Source organism: Vombatus ursinus, unplaced genomic scaffold, assembly GCF_900497805.2.
Source record: "Vombatus ursinus unplaced genomic scaffold, bare-nosed wombat genome assembly UNPS02014945.1, whole genome shotgun sequence".
Lineage (NCBI taxonomy): Eukaryota > Metazoa > Chordata > Mammalia > Diprotodontia > Vombatidae > Vombatus > Vombatus ursinus.
Window position 1 is genome coordinate 6,408,844 of NW_020954723.1, and position 21,232 is coordinate 6,430,075.

General features: G+C 39.8%; 1 protein-coding gene across 9 annotated transcripts in view; it reads left to right on the forward strand.

Annotated features, from left to right (window-relative positions):
* Nucleotides 1-21,232, forward strand: part of FOXN3 (forkhead box N3) — a 453,536-nt gene that overhangs the window by 420,617 nt on the left and 11,687 nt on the right. For all 9 annotated transcript variants that reach the window (XM_027844682.1, XM_027844683.1, XM_027844685.1 and 6 more), the window contains one exon: nucleotides 12,428-12,533. In XM_027844682.1, the coding sequence (XP_027700483.1) occupies nucleotides 12,428-12,533 (106 nt within the window). The remainder of the gene's footprint in view (nucleotides 1-12,427; nucleotides 12,534-21,232) is intronic.

Consider the following 21,232-nt stretch of genomic DNA (forward strand, 5'->3'; position numbering starts at 1 on the left):
AGTGCATGTCGTTAATGCAGGTGTACTTTATTTACAACTTCCCCTGTTGTGAGTATTGTCAGTCACTTACAAGACATGTCCTTTGCAGTTTTAGGAAACTTGACTCAATCTTTTCTCTCCATTACTTTTGAAATGAATCTAGGAATTTAGGAGTTTACTCAGGAGTTGTTACCATGCCTTGGAGTTAATGTTGTCCTTATTTTGTAATCTCCTTTTAAAGACACCTCCAATTTTTCTTCTCTATTTGCATTGTGCTGATGCTGGAATCTGCCCAGTAAGCAGATAGACGTTAGCCAACCCATCTTTCAACCTACACTTGAAATTATGGAGAAATGGAAATTCTCCATCCAAAGCTTATGGTTCAAGAAAAGTAAATCTCAGGGTTGCAGTTCCAAGTTATAGATACTACAGTGGCATATAAATTCAGTTGCCTAACTTATCGAGTGGTAACCAGAAGGATCCTTCTCCATGACTTGTCTGTGCTTACCTTTGATCACAGCAGCAAAATTCCTTTTGAGAATCAAGCTGTTAAGGAGAAGTTTAAAGAAAGGAAAGGATGACCCTATGGGTGTGACTGGGTTATTCATCTGTAACCATGAACCTGGTGACTTTGATCACAAACCTTCATTATTGTATCTGTGGCAGCTACTTTTAAAAAAGAAAAGCAGAAACTAGAGAGAGGGATCTTGATTTGTGGAAGATAACCATGTGACTTGTCAGTTGTTTTTGAACATCTACATCATAACAACTAAATGAGGTTCAGTTCTCCTGACTACTGGCTTTTCCTGTTTCACTACTATTGCCCAGAAAGCTGTGGATTTGTGAAGAAAATGCTTTTACATTGTCTCCTTGGCCTTGTTTGTTGTAAAAGGGTAAGCATTTAAAACGAAACAAAACAAAACAAAAAAACCCTCATGTTTCCTTTTGAAACTGTATTGACTGTCTAACTACTAGTCAGCTCCTCATTACTGCTGTTCATTCGGGTTCACATCTGTTTTAAGACCCATACTTCCTGGGGCAACTAGATGGTACAGTGGATAGAGCACTAGCCCTGGAGTCAGGAGGACCTGAGTTCAAATCCGCCTCAGACACATGATACTCACTAGCTTATGTGACCCTGGGAAAGTCACTTAACCCCAATTGCCTCACAAAAACAGAAAAAAAAGACCCATACTTCCTGTATGATGGAAGGCTGGGAAGAAGACTGAGCCATTATCTGGAAGGATGGAGATAGGGATAGCTTAGTAGTGAATCAGCAGGTCTTCCCAGGGCGAGCCCTAGGAGAGGGCCCTGGGCAACAAGAGGCTGATAGGCACAAAGACAATATGATTTAGTGAATAAGCATAAGTAGTGTCTACTATGTGCCAGGCTAAACACTTTACAAATTTTTTTTATTTGATTCCCACAACAACACTAGGAAGTAGGTGCTATTCCTATCCCCATTTAACAGTTGAGGAAACTGAGCCAAATAGAGGTTAAATGACTTAATCAGGGTCACACAACTAGTAGGTATCTTCTGCTAGATTTGAACTCAGGTCTTCCTGATTCTAGGCCCAGCTCTCTATCCACTGCTCCACCTACCTGCCAAGTAGAAAGAATGCTGGACCAAGAGTTAGTTAGCCAGACTTGCTGGTTCACTATTAAATTATCTCTATTTCCATTCTCCCAGATAATGACTCTGTTTTCTCCCTAGCCTATCACCATATACAAGGGTTAGGAGAGTCTTGCCTCTTAATACTTAATAGTAATATGACCATAGCAGGTCATTTAATCTCTCTGGGCCTCAACTTTCCTTATCCATAGAATGGAGATAATAATAAAACATACCTCAAAAAGTTGTCATAAGAATCAGACAAGAAAATTCTTTGAAAACCTTCAGGTGCTCACATGAATGTCAGCTGCTGTTATAGGCAGCACCCAAGGTTAGTTAGCCTTCTGTTATCAATTGTCTTCCCCGCCCCCTTTCCCAAGTAATATTCCTAAGGTTGGAAACAAGGACGGCCCAAACTCCAGGTTGTAAGCAGCCCAGCACTTAAGGCCCAAGGTTAGTCAGGCAACAAGCAGTTCATTCACTGGATCATTTGTCGCTTATCTTCAGCCAAATGGGAGAGGCCCCAGCAGAGCTTAGGGATGGCCATCGACCTTAATTAGGTGTCAATTGCTCCTTCCTTCACTTTCCCACTGCCCCGTCCCCCCATTCTAAATATGATAGCATTTGTTGTTGTAAGGCCCTGAATCATTTTGAAGAAGTAGTATAGAAATGTGGTTAGCAAATAAGAACAGCATGCACTGACTAGTCTACTGTCAATGGCTTATATCAGCCATCCCACAATCATTCATGTGTGCAGGGCTTTGAAGTAGGAAGATAGAAGCAGAAATAGTGCATGCTCCTTATTCTCCAGGAGCCAGTCTAGTAGGCAACATGGCATCAAGATAAATTACAAAAGAGAAGGTGATTAATGGATGGAAGTAGTACAAGCAGGGTGTTAGAGTTCCAAGGAGAAAAGATCATGAGAGTTTCATTTAGGAAATAGCATTTGAGGTAGGCCTTGAGAGTTAAATAGGATTTCAACAAGTAGAAGACTGATTAAGGGAAGGGGGGTAGATTTCAGGTGTAGGGAATGTGATGTGAGCAAAGTTGCAGAGGCAGGAAACCTTCAGATGTTTTCCTGGAACAGCCATCTCTTGGAAGAAAGAAAGGCTAAGGATGTAGAATCTCAGGTTTTTGTTTTTGTTTTTTTAAAGAATGTGCTTCTCTAAGGAAGCCACTATATAAACGTAGAGGTGTTATTTTCAGGTCTCAGAAAATTTTATTATGTAAAATCATTCCCTTCTCTTTGGAGATGTGACCTGCAAAACGGAATTGTAACGTCCCAAGTAATAACTCAGTAACTCTCAAACTTCGATTTTCCTGAGTTGTGTGTGTAGAGTAGTTATATTTCCCCACTTCCCCATGCAAAGCCAGTTGAAAGATAATGCCTTAGTAACTGGTCCAGATAACAACCACAAGGTGAGAAGAGCAACCAGTGACTGTAGATATGGGTGTATATATAAACAGGTGTGTGGGAATGTTTCTCAGTAGACAGATGCATTTCATTGTCTGTTGGAAGACCTTGCTACTCACGGATAGTGCTATTCTTGTGGGTTGAGTGTGGCTAGAAAAAAAGCAAAGGAGCCAGTACCTTGACACGTCAAGGATGCCTGGATCCTTTTCTCTGGTTCACAGCTGTGGCCAGGGCACTGTTTACAAGGCCTCGTTTGGTAGTACTGTGTGACTGTTTTCTTGAACTGCCCTTACTCAAATCACAGCCCCCTAACCTGATCTGCCTGCGCCGCTGCCTCTGTTTCCTGGCTATTAATGGCTGCCGTGTGTTGCCTGAAAGGCCTCCCTTTTTCGGGCCATTCTTGCCAGTCACCCCACTTGAGCTCGCCCTTCCCGCAGTTCCTTAGATCTCTTCCCCCCATCCACACCTGCTCTTTAACTCAGCTCCATTGAACTGTCTGGCTGTCGCAAGCAAAGCTTCAGTAGCAGTGAACTTGGCAGAACTCCAGGGCTCTGTCAGGGAGCCAGTCCTAACCATTTGAAGTTGTGTAGACCTCGAGAAGGGGCTATTAGCATGGCTCCTCGAAGCTAGGTAGGAAGTCTGTATGCAGCCGGTCAAGAGGCATAGTTATTTTGGAAGTTAGGAGGTTGCCACTGTTTTATGGGATCACATTAATCTGGAAACCTTCCTGTGTGGTCAGATTTTTTTTTTTTTTTTTGCCATCGTAAGAAGTATCCTGGTTTCTTTGCCTACTGGTGCATTGTTACTAGGGCCACTGCCTGAGTAGCTGAAGAGTTGCTGACCACTTTTCAAGGGACTCTCTGTGATTATCATCAGTCCTTCTGGGCAGGCAGGTTGCAACCCATTCATGTCTGCCCATCCTCTGCACCTCTTGACCCATAAATTCATCATGGGGGCGGGTGTCTACCCCACGTGCCAGCAATGTATATATAATGGAAATCTAAGGCTGTGCATCAGTTCTTCAAGTGCATAATTTATTAGTGACCTCAGGATTTGTTTGTTTAAAGATTGAGACAGTCCAAAGATACAGGCTTTGTTCTAAAAAACAGCCTCTACTGCTTTGAGGATCTCTGTGTGTGCAAATGTACTTTTATTTTTATTTCTTATTTATTTATCTATCTATTTATTTATTTACTTATTTATTGGTGAATTGGGGTTAAATGACTTGCCCAGAGTCACACAGCTAGTGAGTGTTATGTATCTGAGGCCAGATTTGAACCCAGGTCCTCCTGACTCTAAGGCTGGTGCTCCCTCCACTGTGCCACCTAGCTGCCCCTGCAAATGTACTTTTAAAGAGAGTTCCTACCTGACTAACCTCTAAGACTTAATGTTAAGTTTATAGTCCATTGCCACGTTCCCCAATCCCTGTTCTACCAGAACCTATCACAATATCATGAGTGGTGTAAATGAAGATTCTATGAGAAAAATTTTAAGTTATTGATATTTTCCCCTTCAACGTATTAAATTCGATTTTATGTGTGTATGAACAACTCATATATATCCACATCTTTTTTTCAGCATGAAAATATATTTGATTTCCCTCCTTTTGCCCCCAAATTCTCCAGACCTGAGCATTAGGAGAATCTTAAGATTTTAGAACTGTGAGGAATCTTAGATATTATTTGGCCTCACTCTTTCATGTTACAAAGGAGGAAATTAAGGCTTGGTTGAAGGGGAAATGATTTGCCGTGGTCACAGAACTAGTAAGAGACAGAGCTAGAGCTCCAGAGCAGCTCTTCAAGGCCAATCCCAGTGTTTAGTTTTAGGTTTTTTCCCCCCACCATGTTGTATTTGCTTCTTCCAGCCAGGAGGGAAGATATTCCATGTTTCCAGACTGCTCCAGTCCTGCATTTAAGGGTTCTGCTATCATATTTCAAGCCCTGTGTGCTATCCTGTGGCCAAATTAGTTTGAGAAATGCCGAGGCAGAAAAATTTTTCAAAAGATTAGAGGTGCCATCTTCAAGGTTTGAGCTCTATCATCCTTTTCTGGCAGGGTGTGAATTATCCTTAACCCCAACTGAAGTATTAGGAAGTCAGGAGAGACCAAATCACCATTCCTCATTTATATCACCTGTAAAGTCTTATCATGTATTAATTATAGTTCAGATCTCTGTGGCATTTTAAGGCTGACAAAGTGTTTACTTAGCCTCACAACAACACCCTTGGGGAAGGTTTTGTAGCTCCATCATCCCCTACTTTTACAGGAGTGGAAACTGAGCCTTAGAAAAGAGAAATAACATGTCCCCCAAGTCACAAAATTTCCAGGTTTTAAAGTAGGGTTTTGAACCCAAGTCTTTTAGACTCCAGGTTCAGTGCTCCTTTTCATATAACCATAAATCCCCTGCTTACTCTCTGTCTTTGGAAGTAGCCAGAGACAAGCCCTAAGTGATGATTCAGACATCCAAATCCAACCTTCAAGAAAGAAACAAGTTACCCAGAGTCACCTAAGTGTGGTCATTGTGCCAGCATATGAAATCAGAAGCCCCAAACAGAAAGGAAGATGACAAGGTCAGAAATAGCAGGCCTCCCCAGCAACATGGAGGCTTTCTGCCTGGAACTGAGGATCTCCATCGTCTGTGCAGCAGGAGTAGAAGGAAGGGCATCCTGGAAAACAGTGTGTTCTCTCTCCTTTTCCCCGCCACTTCCAAAGAAGCAGGTGGGAGAACCAACTTCAGGAAAAGGAAGGATTAGCGGAATCACCTGCTGCTCCACTTATGGCTTCCATTAGTGTTAGCCAGGGCTCTCCTCCAAAGGCCCCGGTGGGAGCGCTGAGCTGCATTTAGTAGCTGAAGTAATCAAGGCAGCCCAGCACCAGGACGGATACTGAGGGAGCTAGTGGTAAGGGTCTTCCAATTCCAAAATTTCTTTTTCTTTTCTTTTTTTTTTTTAATGTCCTCCAGATTGTCATACCAAATCTAGTCACAGAGGGTTTTATTTCTGAATGGTAACCTTAGATTACTAGTAGAGTTTGTGTCTCTTGGGTTTTTAATCCTGGTGAAAATAAAGATTTCTTATTTAGTCCTATCATTAGGATACGGTTCACAGGCAGGGGTATGAAAGGAATATGCAGATACTCTTGGCATTATTTCATCACTGTATGAAACTTGCAGGCCTTAGTTGCTTGGCCTTCCCAGCTATAGATGTTGATGGTACAGTATTCCAGGAAGTAAAAACAAAATGTGTGAAATTTGAGCAATTTGCCCATGTATGTGGTTCGGTAGATAAAGTATTGGGCCTCAACTCAGGAAGGCCCGAGTTCAAAGCCTGCATGAGATGCTTCCTAGCTTTGTGACCCTGGACAAGTCACTTAACCTCTATCTACATCAATTTCCTCAACTCTAAAATGGGAATAATAACAGCACCTTCCTCCCTACCCCTGGTTTCTTGTGAGGATCAAATGACATGATATTTGTAAAGCACTTAACACAGTACCTGGCACATAGTAGGTACTTAATAAGTACTTGTTTCCTTCCTTTCTCTTTCCAATGAGACCTCCTAATCCATAATGAAGAATTCTCAGTGTTAAACAAATAGTTTCTTTGCTCTCGCAACTCTCGTGTTTCTGTACCTAGAAGCTTACCAAACATTTTCCTTGCCACAACTTCTGTGAAGTAGATAGAACCAGTAATATCCCCATTTTATGGATGAGAAAACCAAGGCTCAGAGATGGCAAAACAGCTTCTCCCTAGCCTCCCAACTAGTAAGTATTGTAGCCGGCATTTAACTCATTCGCATTCTATGGCTCCCCATCCTGTCCACATCTACTCAACCATACTGTCTTTTAACTGACTAGATCCTGGAATCCTTTCTCTCTCCTTTCATCACCTTAACTTCAACAAAGCAGGAATGATGCTTTGGGAAATTTTTAGATTTCTGTGGCATGAAGGGTGAATGAGAACAGATAGAGGTGATGGTAGGGGAAATGCCTGTCACGTGATACCAGAAATTTACCTAAACAGGCTTGAATAGAAAAGCTTGTTATGGAAAGAAGTATATACCTTTGAGTCACTTTGGGGCAATTCATATTTCAGAAGTTGGGTTAAAAGCAATGAAAAAAGAAAAGAAAAAAAAAACTAGAGAAAGGAGAAGAAGCAGTTAATTATACATTGTTGGCCTATAGCAACCAGCAAACCATCCTAGACATACTTATTCTTTTTTCTGTATGTGAACAACTTTGTAATTGAAAAGCCCTGATAAATACCAAAGCTGGAGGAGGTTGGGAACTGTAATTGCAGTTTATTTGTTGTTGTTGTTTAGTCCTTTTTTCAGTCTTGTCCAACTCTCCTCATTTGGGATTTTCTTGGCAAAAATACTGGAGTGGTTTGTCATTTTCTTCTCTAGCTGATTTTACAGATGAAGAAACTGAGGCAAACTGGATTAAGTGACTTGCCCAGGGTCACACAGCTCGTAAGTTGTCTGAGGTCAGATTTGAACTCATGTAAATGAGTCTTCCTGATTTCAAGCCCGGTGCTCTATCCTCTGTGACACCTAGTTGCCCTGTATTTCATCTAAGAATGGGTAAAAGGGTTTGGTGGGATGAACCCAGCTTAGAGAACCAGAAGTCCATGGGAAATACAAGGAGTTGCTTGAGAAAAACCTAGTTTAGTAAGATAGATTTAGCCTTTGATGGTCTGTTTGAAGTGAATATCTTTCATCCATCGGGATGTTTTCATGGGTTAATTTCATGTTGCAGATGATGACACCGCCCCCCCCAAAAAAAAACCAAAAAAAAAAACAAAACCTGATAGCCTACAGGAACTTTTTCCCCCCAAACCTTCCATCCCACCTCTTACCTGGCCTAACTGCTATCTGATAGAAAACAGAATAAAGCCATTGTTCTTTTCTGCTGGTTTGCCACTGTAGTTATTTGCTGTGGGCATGGGAACATGTAACTTTATGCACAACTAGAGTGCTATGGTAGAACCACTTTTTTTGGAACTGAGATGGCTTGACTATGAGCGATTTATTAGGCATGTGGAAAATAAAGGCCTTCGAAGTTTAGAAAACTAGATCAGGAAACTATTTAAAGTTTGTTGCCATGTATTTCCTCCTTGCAGCCTGTGGTGTGGTGGATAGAGTGCTGGGTCTGGAGTCAGGAAGACCTGAGTTCAAATTTGGACTCAGACACTTCCTAATTGTGTGACTCTGGGCAAATTACTTAACCACTCTCTGCATGTTTCTTCAACTAAAATAAGGATAATAGCAGTCCCTATCTGCCGGGGTTATTGTGAAGATGAAATGAGATAATATTTGTAAAGTACTTAGCACATACAATGCCTGGCACACAGTAGAAACTGTATAAATGCTTTTTTTTCCTCCTGTCCCCCATAAGGGAGGATATCCAGGTAGACTAACTTTGGTGAGATTTGAGGGATGTACAAGGGTCAGACGACTGTCGGAGCTGAACTATTCAATTCAGGTTTCTAGAACAGCTACCAATATGCCTCTCCCATCCCTGAAATAAGAATGTGATGTAGCCCCTGCCTTCATGGAACTCGCAGTTTTGTTGACGAGATGTCTGTCTCGTGTGAAAAGATTCTAGTTCTATTACTGTATAAAACCTAATGTAATCAGGTATCCAGACCCGTGGCACTAAAAGTGTTGGAGAAGATGTCACATGAGAAAGGATGACCTGCCTTTGGACCATCTTGTGGGTCCACTGACTGGTGTGTGCCATCATGACTGTTGTACTCAGGGTACCATGTGGCCTGCAGAATTACTGAGTCTTTCTAGGATTTTCTGTTCGGGCCGATTTTAGCTGCTGCTATTTTGCTATGCTGACTGGTGGACGCTGAAATATTCTCCAGCTCTGCTTTTATAGCTTCTAGGGTGGTTCATATGTCTGTTTCTATGACTTTTGGCCATCCTACATGTTTGTTTGTTGCTGCTCAAAGGGATTTCATGTCTTCCTAGCTTTTCGACTGTAGGACACCCGTTTGCCTTTACAAGATTCATGATAGATATACTTTCCCAAACCGCTGTTTTGTAGTAGGACTGCACAACTGAGTCCAATTGTCTTATCATCATGTGTTCTCCTTCTCCTCCAACTCCCCCACAGCTGACACACAGATGATGATACTGAGGCAACTGTAAGATACTTCTGGGCTAAAGAACAATGACCTCTGGAGAAGTGTTAAACATATAGCTTATTGCATCATGCTCATTTGGTGCTTGGTATAAGAGAGACCGTTGGTGGAAGAAAGAATTGTTTGGCTTACTTTTCCATGACTGCATTAGAGAGTAACTTAAAAGTACCTTCAAACTAGAAGCCAGATTAGGACACTTTGAGCATTGTTATCTGGCTTGTTGGAATCTAGCTCAATTCAATGCCATACCAAATTCTTTATATGTGCAGGACGCTCTGCTAGGTGCTTGAGATGCAACAAAAAAAAAAAAAAAAAGAAAGAAAGAAAGATAGTTTCTTCCTCCAAAGCTTTTTTTTCTACTGAGTAGATGCAACATATGTGCACATGACTTAATGCTACAAAGGACATACAAAGAAGCAAAGCAAGAGAGAGCGCAAACACGTTCTAGTAACTGGAACAGATAAAGAGAAACCCTCTATAAGAGGAGGATCTAGGGCTGGGCTTTGACGGAAACTAGGGGTTCTACAAGGCAGAGGCAGGGAAGGACTGCACCTCAGACAGGGGAAACTCTGTGAACAAAAGTATAAAGTCCAGAGGTGAGACACTGTGCATGGGGAACAGATAGGAGGTCAGTTTGATAAGAACAGAGAGTACAAAAAGGGGGAGCCAGATTATGGAGGGCTCCCAGTGCCAGGCTGAGGATTTAATATTTTATCCTCAAGGCAGTAGGGTAGATTGAGGGATTTTGACTAGGGGGTAACATGGTCAGATCTCTTCTTTAGAAATGTTTCAATTTGGTGGCTCTTTAGAGGATGGATGGAAAGAGACTGGAAAAATAGGAAAAATAATTACAAGGCTTTGAATATGGAAAAAAATAATTGACTAAAAGCTATATTGTTTTAGGAAACCTTCAGACTTTAAATACACTTTCACATGTGTCTAATATCATGTTGTACATATCACTATATACTTTAGGAAATTTCCATCTAATGATTATTGTAGACTGCCCACCTCTAAAGTTAACAGAAATTTAGACTTTTTTTTTTAAAGGTGTGAGCTATGTCATTTAAGTGAGCTGTCACACAGTATGCCAGAATGCTTTGTTATTAAATCAGTTTCTTGATCTTAATACTTTGGCAGTCTGTTATCCTGAGTCAAGCGGATGCAAGAGATTTAAAGGGACTTCTGAAATCATGCAGCCACCTCTCAATTGTAATAGAAAATAGGTACAGTCTGATCCACTGAAATCCACAGATTGTCATAAATCCATGTTTTAGCCAACAGTTTCAGTCTTATCTAAGTCATTTGCCTGAGTTGGTAAGAAGGAACCAGATTAACTTTTCTCTTTCCTTACCTAACAAGGAGTGAATAGTCTAAAAGGCAAATATCACAAAGGACAAAAAAAGACAACCCAACTGCCATGATTATATCATTCATTTATAAAGCACTTTCCAGTCTACAAAGTACTTTCCTTACAACAACCCTATGAGGTAGGGAGTACAAATATTATCATTCTCATTTTATAGATGAAGAAATCAAAGACCAGAGTAGTTAAGCTACCTGTCTTGATCATTTCACAGCTAGAACTCAAACAGGTCAGAACTCCTACCCAGCTCTTAAAACTCCTTCCAGTAGCTCTTGCTGTCCCAGAGGGTCTTGTAGAAATAACAAAACTAGAGCATTTTCTAAATAATTGAGACTTGACTTTCACAGCATTTCTTTCAGTTTTGTTTAACTTGGAATATTTGTTATAGAAGAGTATTTCGTACATGAGTGTGTTATAGGTATTTCTTGGCCTTTTCACTCTGAGAATTTTATGTAAAGACCATACTTCACAAGAAGTACTTATTTATCCTTCTTAAATGATGGTGACAGTAGACTTCTAAATCTCAATATCTGTTGTGGTTTCCATTTTTGGACTGAAATTCCTTAAATCCTTCTACATACACATTAACCATGTCCTAGGACTCAATCTGCCTTTCAAGTAGCTATGTAAATCATAACTTTTCTCCTGGCTTTAGTTTTCTCTTTTGTGAAACGAGGGGAGTTGGGCTTAGTGATGGCTAAGGTTCCCTCTTACTCTAAATCTATGATCTTAGAATCTTCCAGTTGTAATATTTGATGTTCTGGGCTGCAAAAAGTTTACTCATCATACTCGTCTCTCAGTGCTATTCCAGAAGCTTGAATGGTAACTGTCCTTGTCCTCTTAAAGTGTTGGACATGAATGTGAAACCTTAGAGACTAGCTAGTTCGGCCCCTCTTATTATATAGAACAAGAAATAGTCCTAGGGAGGTGAAACGATTTGCTTATGATACGGCAGGTAGCATCAAAAAATAGGTCTAGAACTCAACTCTTTCAACACAAAGATGAATTTGCTGTCTTAGGTGGATGCATGCTATCATGGACAGAGTGCACTAATTAATTGTTGACTTTGCTTGGGGAGGGGAGATATAGTGTTTGCCTCCTTGAACATAGTATGGCCCTAGAGAGATAAAAAGGTTTCTTCCATATTGTTTTTGGAGGATTGGGTGGAGAAGGGGGAGGAATATGCTACCTTAGCATGCTACTTAGGAAAAAGTTGGCAAGTTGACCGTTCCAGGTTTAATATATCATTTGGGAGAGGCAGGTCGAGGAAATTTTCCTGGAAGGAATTGAGGGCAAGGAAGTTAGTTGTCCAGAACAACCCCCTGAGTGGTTTGGAAGCAAAAGCTAAGGAGCTGCTTGATCCTAATCCTTAATCCCTTTAAAGTTTCTGAGGAGGAAAAGGAGTGTGTTGGAGGTAGACCTCTGTTAACGTTAAATATGACCATTTTAGTTGTTAAGATGCCAAAATGCTCATAGAGTCAGGTTTGTATGTTTCCACTCTTGGCTATGTTGCTTTGAAAAAAATGGAACAATGTCAACTGTTACTGACTGAGGCCAGAGGACTCGATTTTCAAACAAGGAAATGCTCGCTTCTCACTAATGGTTTTCTCTGAGTGTGTCAGGCAAACATAATGACATTAAGTTTTGTTTCTTAACTAAAGTTTACCCAGAGATGAAAATGTTCTATTCAGTAAATTCCAGTCACTAAAAGAAAAACAGAATCAGCCTCTCACTTATATATGTTCTTTTTGACCTAGGCAACGCTCCTTGGCTCAAGTTATCAGTCTGACCTGGCTGACTGAATCTGCCTCTCAGAGCCATCAGCATTTTATTAAGCCTTTGAACTAAAATCTTTACACTTGATTTCCTGCATTGTTTTCAAAATGTTGTATTTTTTTTTTCTTTTTCAGTCCCTCCAGGAGTAATACAAAATGGAGCCCGGGTTCTGAGTCGAGGTATATTCCCTGGAGTTAGACCACTGCCAATCCACCCCATCGGAATGGCGGCTGCTGTGAGGTAAGTGATGGTGATGATACCTGTAGGGTAAGTCAGCAACATAGACTTGAACGCAGCCCTGACTTTTCCACAGTGGAAATCTGGTTGTATAAGAGAATAACCACCAAATAGGTTTAACAAATCTAGCTTTGTTTTCCTAAAGGGTTAAAATAATTCTCAGTGTTTAGAATGAAAATACTTTTTGTGTGGGGAAGGTTTATCCAGTGCATTTTTCAGGCCATCAGATCCTTGGGCTTCTAATCTTTTCAGCTGAAGAAACTAAAATACAGGGAGAGGGGTGAGTTCAACATGTTATACATACTTACTCTGAGAAGATTTAGAAGCAGAGATCTATGAAAAGTATAGGAAGTCTTTCCTTCCAGTAAGGACTCTTCTATCTTAGCACCTACAAAGGTCAGATCATACTTTATTCCAGCCATTCTCCTTCCACACTGGTGTGTGTTTGTTCTCATAGAGCTTCTTTTGACCCACTGGAAAAAGCCCTGTGAAGAGCAAGGTTGCTTTTGTGTACATCCTGCTATTTAAGGTTTCCATGTAGCTCATAATACTGATGGGTTTCAATGACTGCTGAGGTCTTCTGAAACCCAGTTTTGCCACGGTGTAAATAATAACAGAGAGGAAGTTTGGCATAATGGTTAGAGAGCTCACCAACCCGGGAAGCCCTAGGTTCAAGTCTTGCTCTCATCTCTGAAACATACTAGCTGTGTAACTCTAGGCAAGTTGTTTAACATCTCTGGGTTCTAGGAAACTTTTGAAGGCTCTTAAGTTGCAGGAAAGGTGCCAGCCTGCATTAGTAAAAGGAGTTTGCTCACCTAAGAGCTCCCCATACCAATGAAATCTCAAGACCTTTTTTCTATAAATAATAACATGATTTTTGAGGGAAGGGAAGGGAAGAAAAGAGTAGGATATGAAAAGGAAAGAGGGTAACAGGGAGGAGGGAGAATGGGGATTGGAAAGAAGCCTGTGTTATATATACTAATCATAATGCTGGATTGCTTTGAAAATAAATATGGCTCAGAAAGGCCCTTTTCTTCTAGTTCTCTATTAATAGGTCATGCTTATCCTTAGATTAATGATCTTAACCCTGCTCCATAAAGTAGGGTTACTGATGTTCATGCCTCAGGTTGTGAATGGCCTTTGATTTCTTGTTCTTCTGTTATAAAATATTTTTTTTCAGGCCCCCCTCATTTTCTCTCTCTCCTTCCTTGGGCTATTTTAATAACATCTATCCATTTTCATTAACAAAACTGAAACATAGATTTCTGCCACAATATTGATCATTCTTAGATTTGATCCAAGATAACATTCTTACTGGGAAGAAGATTGAACAGTGAAGATGAGGGAAATCTGTAGACGAGGAGTTGCCTTCCCCAAAATGTAGAAAAGAAGGTGACCTCCAGCAGGAGCTGAATTAAACCCTGCTGGTTTTAATTGTTACCTTCACATCCTGTCTTCCTTGCAAATTTTAATAATCACTGTCTGTAGTCCCATTTGCTTTGGAGTAGTGAGAATACAGAGAGGTTGAGAGGTGGCAGAGTGTTTGAAAGTGTTGACACAAAAACTGTTAAAAAAACACCTCGTTGTTAGTAAATGCCAGAAAATCTAAAGAGAAACAAAAGAAATGGAGTGTTTCCATTTTGCTCTGCCCATGATTTGACTGTTCTGAGACATGTTGGTCAGGGAAGATTTAACTTGGCTGGGTGGCAGACCTTATGAATTCAGAGTTAAATTGTCCAAGATAAACATGCAGTTTGAGTTTCAGAACCCAAGACGCATATACCATGTCTTGTAGTAGAGTTTTTAATGGATGAAATTCTGCCTCCGAAAAGGTGCATTGGGAAGTGTTTGAAAAGTATCCTAATTTACCTCTTTCATACCAATTATAATTGAATGTCCATCATTTTATTTTATTTCCCGTTTTGAAAATATGTTTGTTTTTGCGGTGTGTCAAATGAGCCTCAAGAGCAGCTCAAACTAAGAAAAATTAAAATACAGGGTGGGAGGTGAGGGGATAAAGAATAGGAAAAGGAGATGGGGTCAATAAATGGTCAGAATTATATCGGGACCGCAGATAAACCCACCTGGAAGGGACCAGGGGTTTTTGTGGTTGTTAATTTGTTCAGCAGGTGGGGAAAGGGAGCAGTTAGGAAGACTCACTAAGGATCTGTTTCCTGTTCTATTTCTCATGATAGAGCGTGTCTCTGTGTGTGTGTGTCTTTGTACAAATGGCTTATTCTTAGGTGAAAACATTTTCTTTGTGAAAGGCTTTTCTCCTTCTGCTTAGTGTCATGGGCCATGTTTGTTTACCTTAACTCTGAAGCTGCTATTGATATAGATGAAGTGTTATTTTATTACCTGATCATTACCCAGCTTGTGTTTGCTGGATTCTTCTGCATATAATTATGATGTGAAACCTCCTTGTTTAAGAGTGTCTGTCAATAGCATAATTGTCACTGTGTTGACTTTTTTACACAATAACTCCAGATATTGGCCCATCATAATACATGTGAAACCTGCCTATTTTTAATTTGCCTGGGAGCATATTCCCCGTAACACATCGTGCTCAAAATAACAACTCCCGACGTCCTTCAGCCTTTAGTTATCTGAGTCCTCTGCAGCTTTCTCAGTTGAGTATGTTGTAGCAAATACATTGGGTAGAGCAGAGACTACTGCAAAATGGGAGGGGAGGTGTTTCTTACATTTTGAGAGATGAAGAGGTCCCAAATACTTTAAAATCATCACTGGAGAATTCTGTATTCAAGAGCTTCACTGATACCTCCAGGTCAGGACTAGTCAACTTCTAGCCCTTGCCTAAGTTAGTTATTTTTGACCCAGGAGACTCTGGAGTCAAGTCACTTGAAGACTGGAGGTGGAGGGGCTCATTTACTGGAGAATCACTAGTGGGATGATGGGTGAACAACTGGTCCTTCATTTGGAAAAGGCAAAGGTTCTTAACCTGGACTATTGGGAGATATTTTCAAGCGTCTATGAATTTGAATAAGAAAACAGTTACATCTTTATTTTCACTAGCTTTTAACTGAAATTGAGCATTTCCTTCAAATTATTTAAATCATTAGTCTGAGAAAGTGTCCGTAGGCTTCTTCAGACTGAAAACGAGTCTGCAATATAAAAAGATTAAGAACCCTTAGTGTAAGAATAGCTTACTGGTTGGTCTTGCTCCCCATCTACAAGCTTGGCCTCAGTCCGGTACTTAAGTTTTAGCAAATTTCGGGTGAATGAAGGCTTAAATTGGATTACTTGTCCCACTTGGTTGCTACCTAGAACCTAGGTGGAAAACACTCTACATCTCTTTAGGCGCAGAAGTAGACATGAGGGGGAAGCCATTAGTTTAGGACTGGTTGCTTTAGACTGGCCTAGTTATATTCCAAACTACTCTACAAAATTAAAATAAAATGACTCTCTACAATCAATCCCCTTTGAGGCTGCATACAGTTTGAATGAGTGATATAAAATACTTCCCTCCACTGGCTTCAAAGAAAACGTCTTAGCTACATAAACTCCAAGTGCATCAACCAAGGTCATAAGCCCGGGCCCGCCTGCAATCAGTAAAACTAGTTTATAGGGACAGCTAGGTGGCGCAGTGGATAGAGCACCGGCCCTGAAGTCAGGAGGACCTGAGTTCAAATGCGGCCTCAGATCAAACACTTGACACTTACTAGCTGTGTGACCCTGGGCAAGTCACTTAACCCCCATTGCCTTAAAAAAAAAAACTAGTTTATAAAGTCATTGTCAAAAGGGAACAATCATAACAGTTGATCCCTTGTCCTAAGACCTGTCACTTGTCAGTTTTCTTTGTTTTTCCATTCATCAATATGTCCTGTTTGCTTCTAAAAAAATGAGGTGTTCAATCTTGCTTATCAGGCTGGGTCTGAGATGTAGTAGTGCAGGGGTTTTTGGTATCATGAACCCCTTGGGTAATCTGGTGAAGCCTATGAACGCCTTCATAGAATCATGTGTTTAAATGCAAAATATAATGCATAGGATTATAAAGGAAACCAATTGCGTTTGAATACAGTTATCAAATTTAAAAAAAAAAAAAGAAAGTTCCTGGCCCCTATCTCTTTGGCAAGAGTAACTTAAGAGAAAGGCCCAGATTTGTAGAGAAGGCCCATTTTTTAAGTTCAATCTCCAGTTTACCTGGTCTCCTTGATTCTTTCTTTAAGAAGGTAAATGGTAGAGGTCAGGACATAATTGGGCTTTTCAGAACAGTAGGAAGAGAAATTAAATATACAAAAAAATGAATGGAGGACATTAGAGACAGTTGTTTTTTTTTTAAAAAACCCAAGTATGATTTCTTTATAATATTGAGATAAGAACTCATCTGTGAGTACTAGCAGACCAGCTAGGTGGTAAAATGGATAGAGCGCTGTACTTGGAGTCAAGAAAGCCTGAGTTCGAATCTTGCTTCAAGTACTAAGCCATATAAACCTGGTCCAGTCACTCATCTGCTGCAGTTTTCCTTACCTACAAAATGAGGATAATAGCACCTACACTACAGAGCTGTTATGGGAACCAAATGAGAACTTGTGTGCAGTGCTTTGCAAACCTTTAAGTGCAATATGAATGTTAGCTATTGTTATTATCATATTATTATAGCAGTATATAGTATACTAATTGATAACTAATAATATGCTGTTATTCTTATTATCATAAGAAATTATATTTTCTACAAGGCTAGGGGGAGGCAGTAAGACAGAGGTAGAGGAAAAGTTTATGGGATTAAGTTCCCAGCTAGACCCACTGCTCCCACCAAGCATAATTAACGTAAGCAGCATATTTTGTGTTTCTGATTATTCTGAATTCTAAGCCATTGCCAAAACTTTTCATATGTAAAATGTGACATAATGTCACACCTCATCTTCCAAATGTATGCCCACAGCCAGCCTCTGTGTAAATCCTTCTGTGCTCTACTGTTTGTTTTTTTTTGTTTTTGTTTTGCTTTTTGGTGAGGCAGTCAAGGTTAAGTGACTTGCCCAGAGTCACACAGCTAGTAAGTGTTATGTGTCTGAGACCGGATTTGTACTCAGGTCCTCCTGACTCCAAGGCCAGAGGTCTGTCCACTGAACCACCTAGCTGCTCCTACTGTTTTGTTTTGCTTTGTTTTTAACTTTAGCCAGAATACTCCCTCTAAAGATAACATTTGGTAGAGAATTGCCCTTTCGTATGTGATACTTTGATCCAGTTGTTTTCTTTTGTTTTTGTGTTGTTGTTATTTTAGGAATCATGGTAGAGATTTGGGGGGCGGGGCGCGGGAATACTTTTCCGTGAAAGAACATTGGAGTTGGCTCATTTTGAAAGTACCATGGCAAACCTCTTAGTGTTTTTGAAGTTCCACTAAGGTGCAGCCTCTGTTTTAGCCAGGGACAGCTAGTTCCAGGCCTTTATTGTCTTCTTGAATATATGATTTGCCACCTAGAGCTTTATTCCTGTGCATTCAGAGAACCCAGATTTAGCGAAGGCCTTTAAGGATCATTTAAAACAACCTCCTCATTTTCTAGATATGGAAACTTACAAGACTCAGTTAAGATTGTACTGGGTTTTTTGAAGTTGCTCAAGAGGACTGTAAGACTAACCAGTTGAAAAGAATCTATTCCCTCTAATGCTTTTTAGAAGTCTAAAACTGCAATGGGGCAGCGGTAAAGTGGTTGATTAGAATGCGGGCCCTGGAGTCAGGAGGACCTGAGTTCAAATCTAGTCTCAGACACTTACTAGCTGTGTGACCGTGGGCAAGTCACTTAACCCTCTTTACCTCAGTTTCTCATCTGTAAAATGAGCTGGAGAAGGAAATGGCAAACCACTCCAATATCTTTACTAAGAAAAAGAGTTGGACACGACTGAAATGATTCAGCAACAACAGAAATTGCTTTTTTAAAAAAAGCTTTATATTCTGGTTTTCTAAAAAAATTACCTATTATAATCATATTTTCTTATTTTGTCTTCCTCAGTTAACCTCTTCAGGATTCTTCATTATGGTTCATTTTCATTTTGTGTTTCCACTGGGGTCTTGTATTTTGTGGCATTTTTTTTTTTAAGTATTAATGCCTTTAAAATTTTTTTTCTTAATTCCTTTTTTAAAAAAACCAGTCATTTCCAGATATATCCCAAATAGAATACTGCTTCCCCCCCCGCCCTTTTTAAGAGAAGTCAAGCAAAGCCATTCTTTAGGGATTAAGCGACCTTTTTGTCAGAGTTTTCCTGAGCCACTCATCTCTCCCAAATCTTTCTAGTTCTAATTCTTAATGGACAGAGAGTTGCTCTTTGAGAGACTAGCCTGCTTTCAGACTATTGCTTCAATAATCTTTTGATTTTGATCCATTTGTTTAGGCTTGCTGAAGGATTGGAATTTCCAAGTAAATCCTTTCAGTAGGTGACTTTACTCTAAATAATAACAGAAAAATTCAAAGATAGTAACTTCAGTGTGCTCACTATATGAAGGCAATAATAGTAACTCACCTGCTTCTAGCACTGGGTAGATTACAAGTCATCAAGCATTTATTCTGTGCCAGGCACTGTGCTAACTGCCTGAGATACAAAGACCCTTCAGTCAAGGAGCTCACAATCTAATGAGGTAGATAACACAAACAGCTGCGTACATACAAGACACATACAGAATTATAAAACTCTTTCCTCATATCTATCATCAGTCCAACCTAAATGTCACATAGGATTTAGAGATTTACTATTTATAAACATTTAGGTTATAAATTAATCATGCAAATAATCAACTATTGGAGAAGATTCATTTATTCATCCAGCATTCGACACATAATTGTGTCTATTTTTGATTTATTTTTCTGGGTCCACGCTCTTTCTTTTCCTCCCCCCATTATATTGTAGGCTTTTTGAGGGCGGGACCTGATTGTTTTTGTCTTATTGGCAGCTTCTAGTAAAATGTCTGGCATATGGTAGGTATGTAGTAAATGCTTGTTGAATTACGCTTTAATGTCTACTATATGACAAGGCATTATACCAGGATCTGTGGGGGATACAAAAAATAAGACATGGTGCCTGTCCCTGAACATGTAGTCTAAAAGGGAAAGACCTATTAAAAGTATGGTAATAACCTAACTCCCCTTCACCCTCAACTTAGGTTATTAGAAACATTGATTTTTCTTGGTCTGAACTATTATGATTTCTCCTTTGCTAAGTATATTCCATTTTACCTGGCAAGAGAATTAATACCGGGTTCATTTTGAAGATTAGTAGCATATGGTTTTGTTGAACCATATTGCTTAAACTATTAGGAGCTTGGTAGAATCAAGGGACTTTAATTCATGCTAATGTATGATAATTTTGAGCATCTTTACATGTAAATTTAGCTAAAACAAAAAAATGCAGTCATTTAAAATGCATCCCTTGTTTCACTTTAATGAATGATTTTGAGGCAATAGTTATAAATTCTGCTTACAACTAGTTTGGGATGGCTGATTTCTCCTTTTGAGCATTTGGTGTCCTGTAATGACAACCCCTGCAGTGGTGAGCCATCTCCAAGTAAATGCAGCTGGCTTGCACCATCATGAATGACTTTGCACTGAGTTATTAATAATTGAAGGAGCTTGTCTCTTCCTGCTGCGTTCCATATGTAATTTATGACTTTTAAGCCCATGCTAAAATCTAGAGAAAAGTCAGTGCTATTAAGTAGGAGAGATAGACTTTTATATCCTATTTCCCTTTGCTGAAGTTCTATCATTGCAAGCACGTTTTTTTTGAAGCTTGAAATACTGTCATTAGAAAGGGTGAGTTCCTGGTTTGGTGATAGCAATAATCCTCCTTCCCTGGAAAGTGAAATCTAAAGGCTGCAACTTGAGTTTTCCTCTTGACCTGTCCTTGACAGCTGAAGCCAGTTACTTCTCTATCTCTTCTTGCCCTCAGTTTCTTCATTTGTAAAATGAGAAAATTAGATCAAATAGATGGCTTCCTAGGCCTCTTTCAGCAACAGTATTCTCTAGTACTGTTCTTGTTCTGTGCTTTTTAAATTTAAAACATAACAAAAACACCAAAAGCCACTTTAATACATTCATATGCAAAGTTGGTACTTCCAGACTGCTCAGTCAACACATGGGAGGGTCTGGTCTTTCTACTCTGCAGTCATAGTCCCTGGAAGGTCATCTACTTGAACTTCAACCCCAAAGCATGAATGAAAATTCAGAGGAATATATGAAGCTTCTAAAAAGCCAAGAATACCATGGCTCCCTTAGCTTCCAGCTGTGAGACTGTTTTGGTGCTGTTTTTATGGGACTTTTCCTGTTACTTTCTTAGTATTTAAGTCACAGAAACCAATCAATCAGTCAGCAAATCCTAAGTACAGTTATCCCTTCTACACAGTGACTTTCCCCATCACGCTTTTGATAATATCATGGGTCAGCATAAGAAATTAAATGGGAATTATTTGGGAGTTTTGCAGAAGCCGCAGATGACATGCCAAGGCCAGCAGATGACACAGAAAAAGTTTAGGAACTCAGGAATACATAAGATATATTTATAGTAATGTATAATATCAACATATTTTATCTTTTAGTAGCATAAATATACCCAAATTTTACAATAAGGTACTGTAAACACCCCATAAAAGAAAAAGTTCAGATGACTTCTCTAGTATGAAGAGAGGGCCAAAAAATTTTACATGGGTTTTCCAGATTACAGGGTCACCACACCCCTAAACCCCACCCCCCACCCCC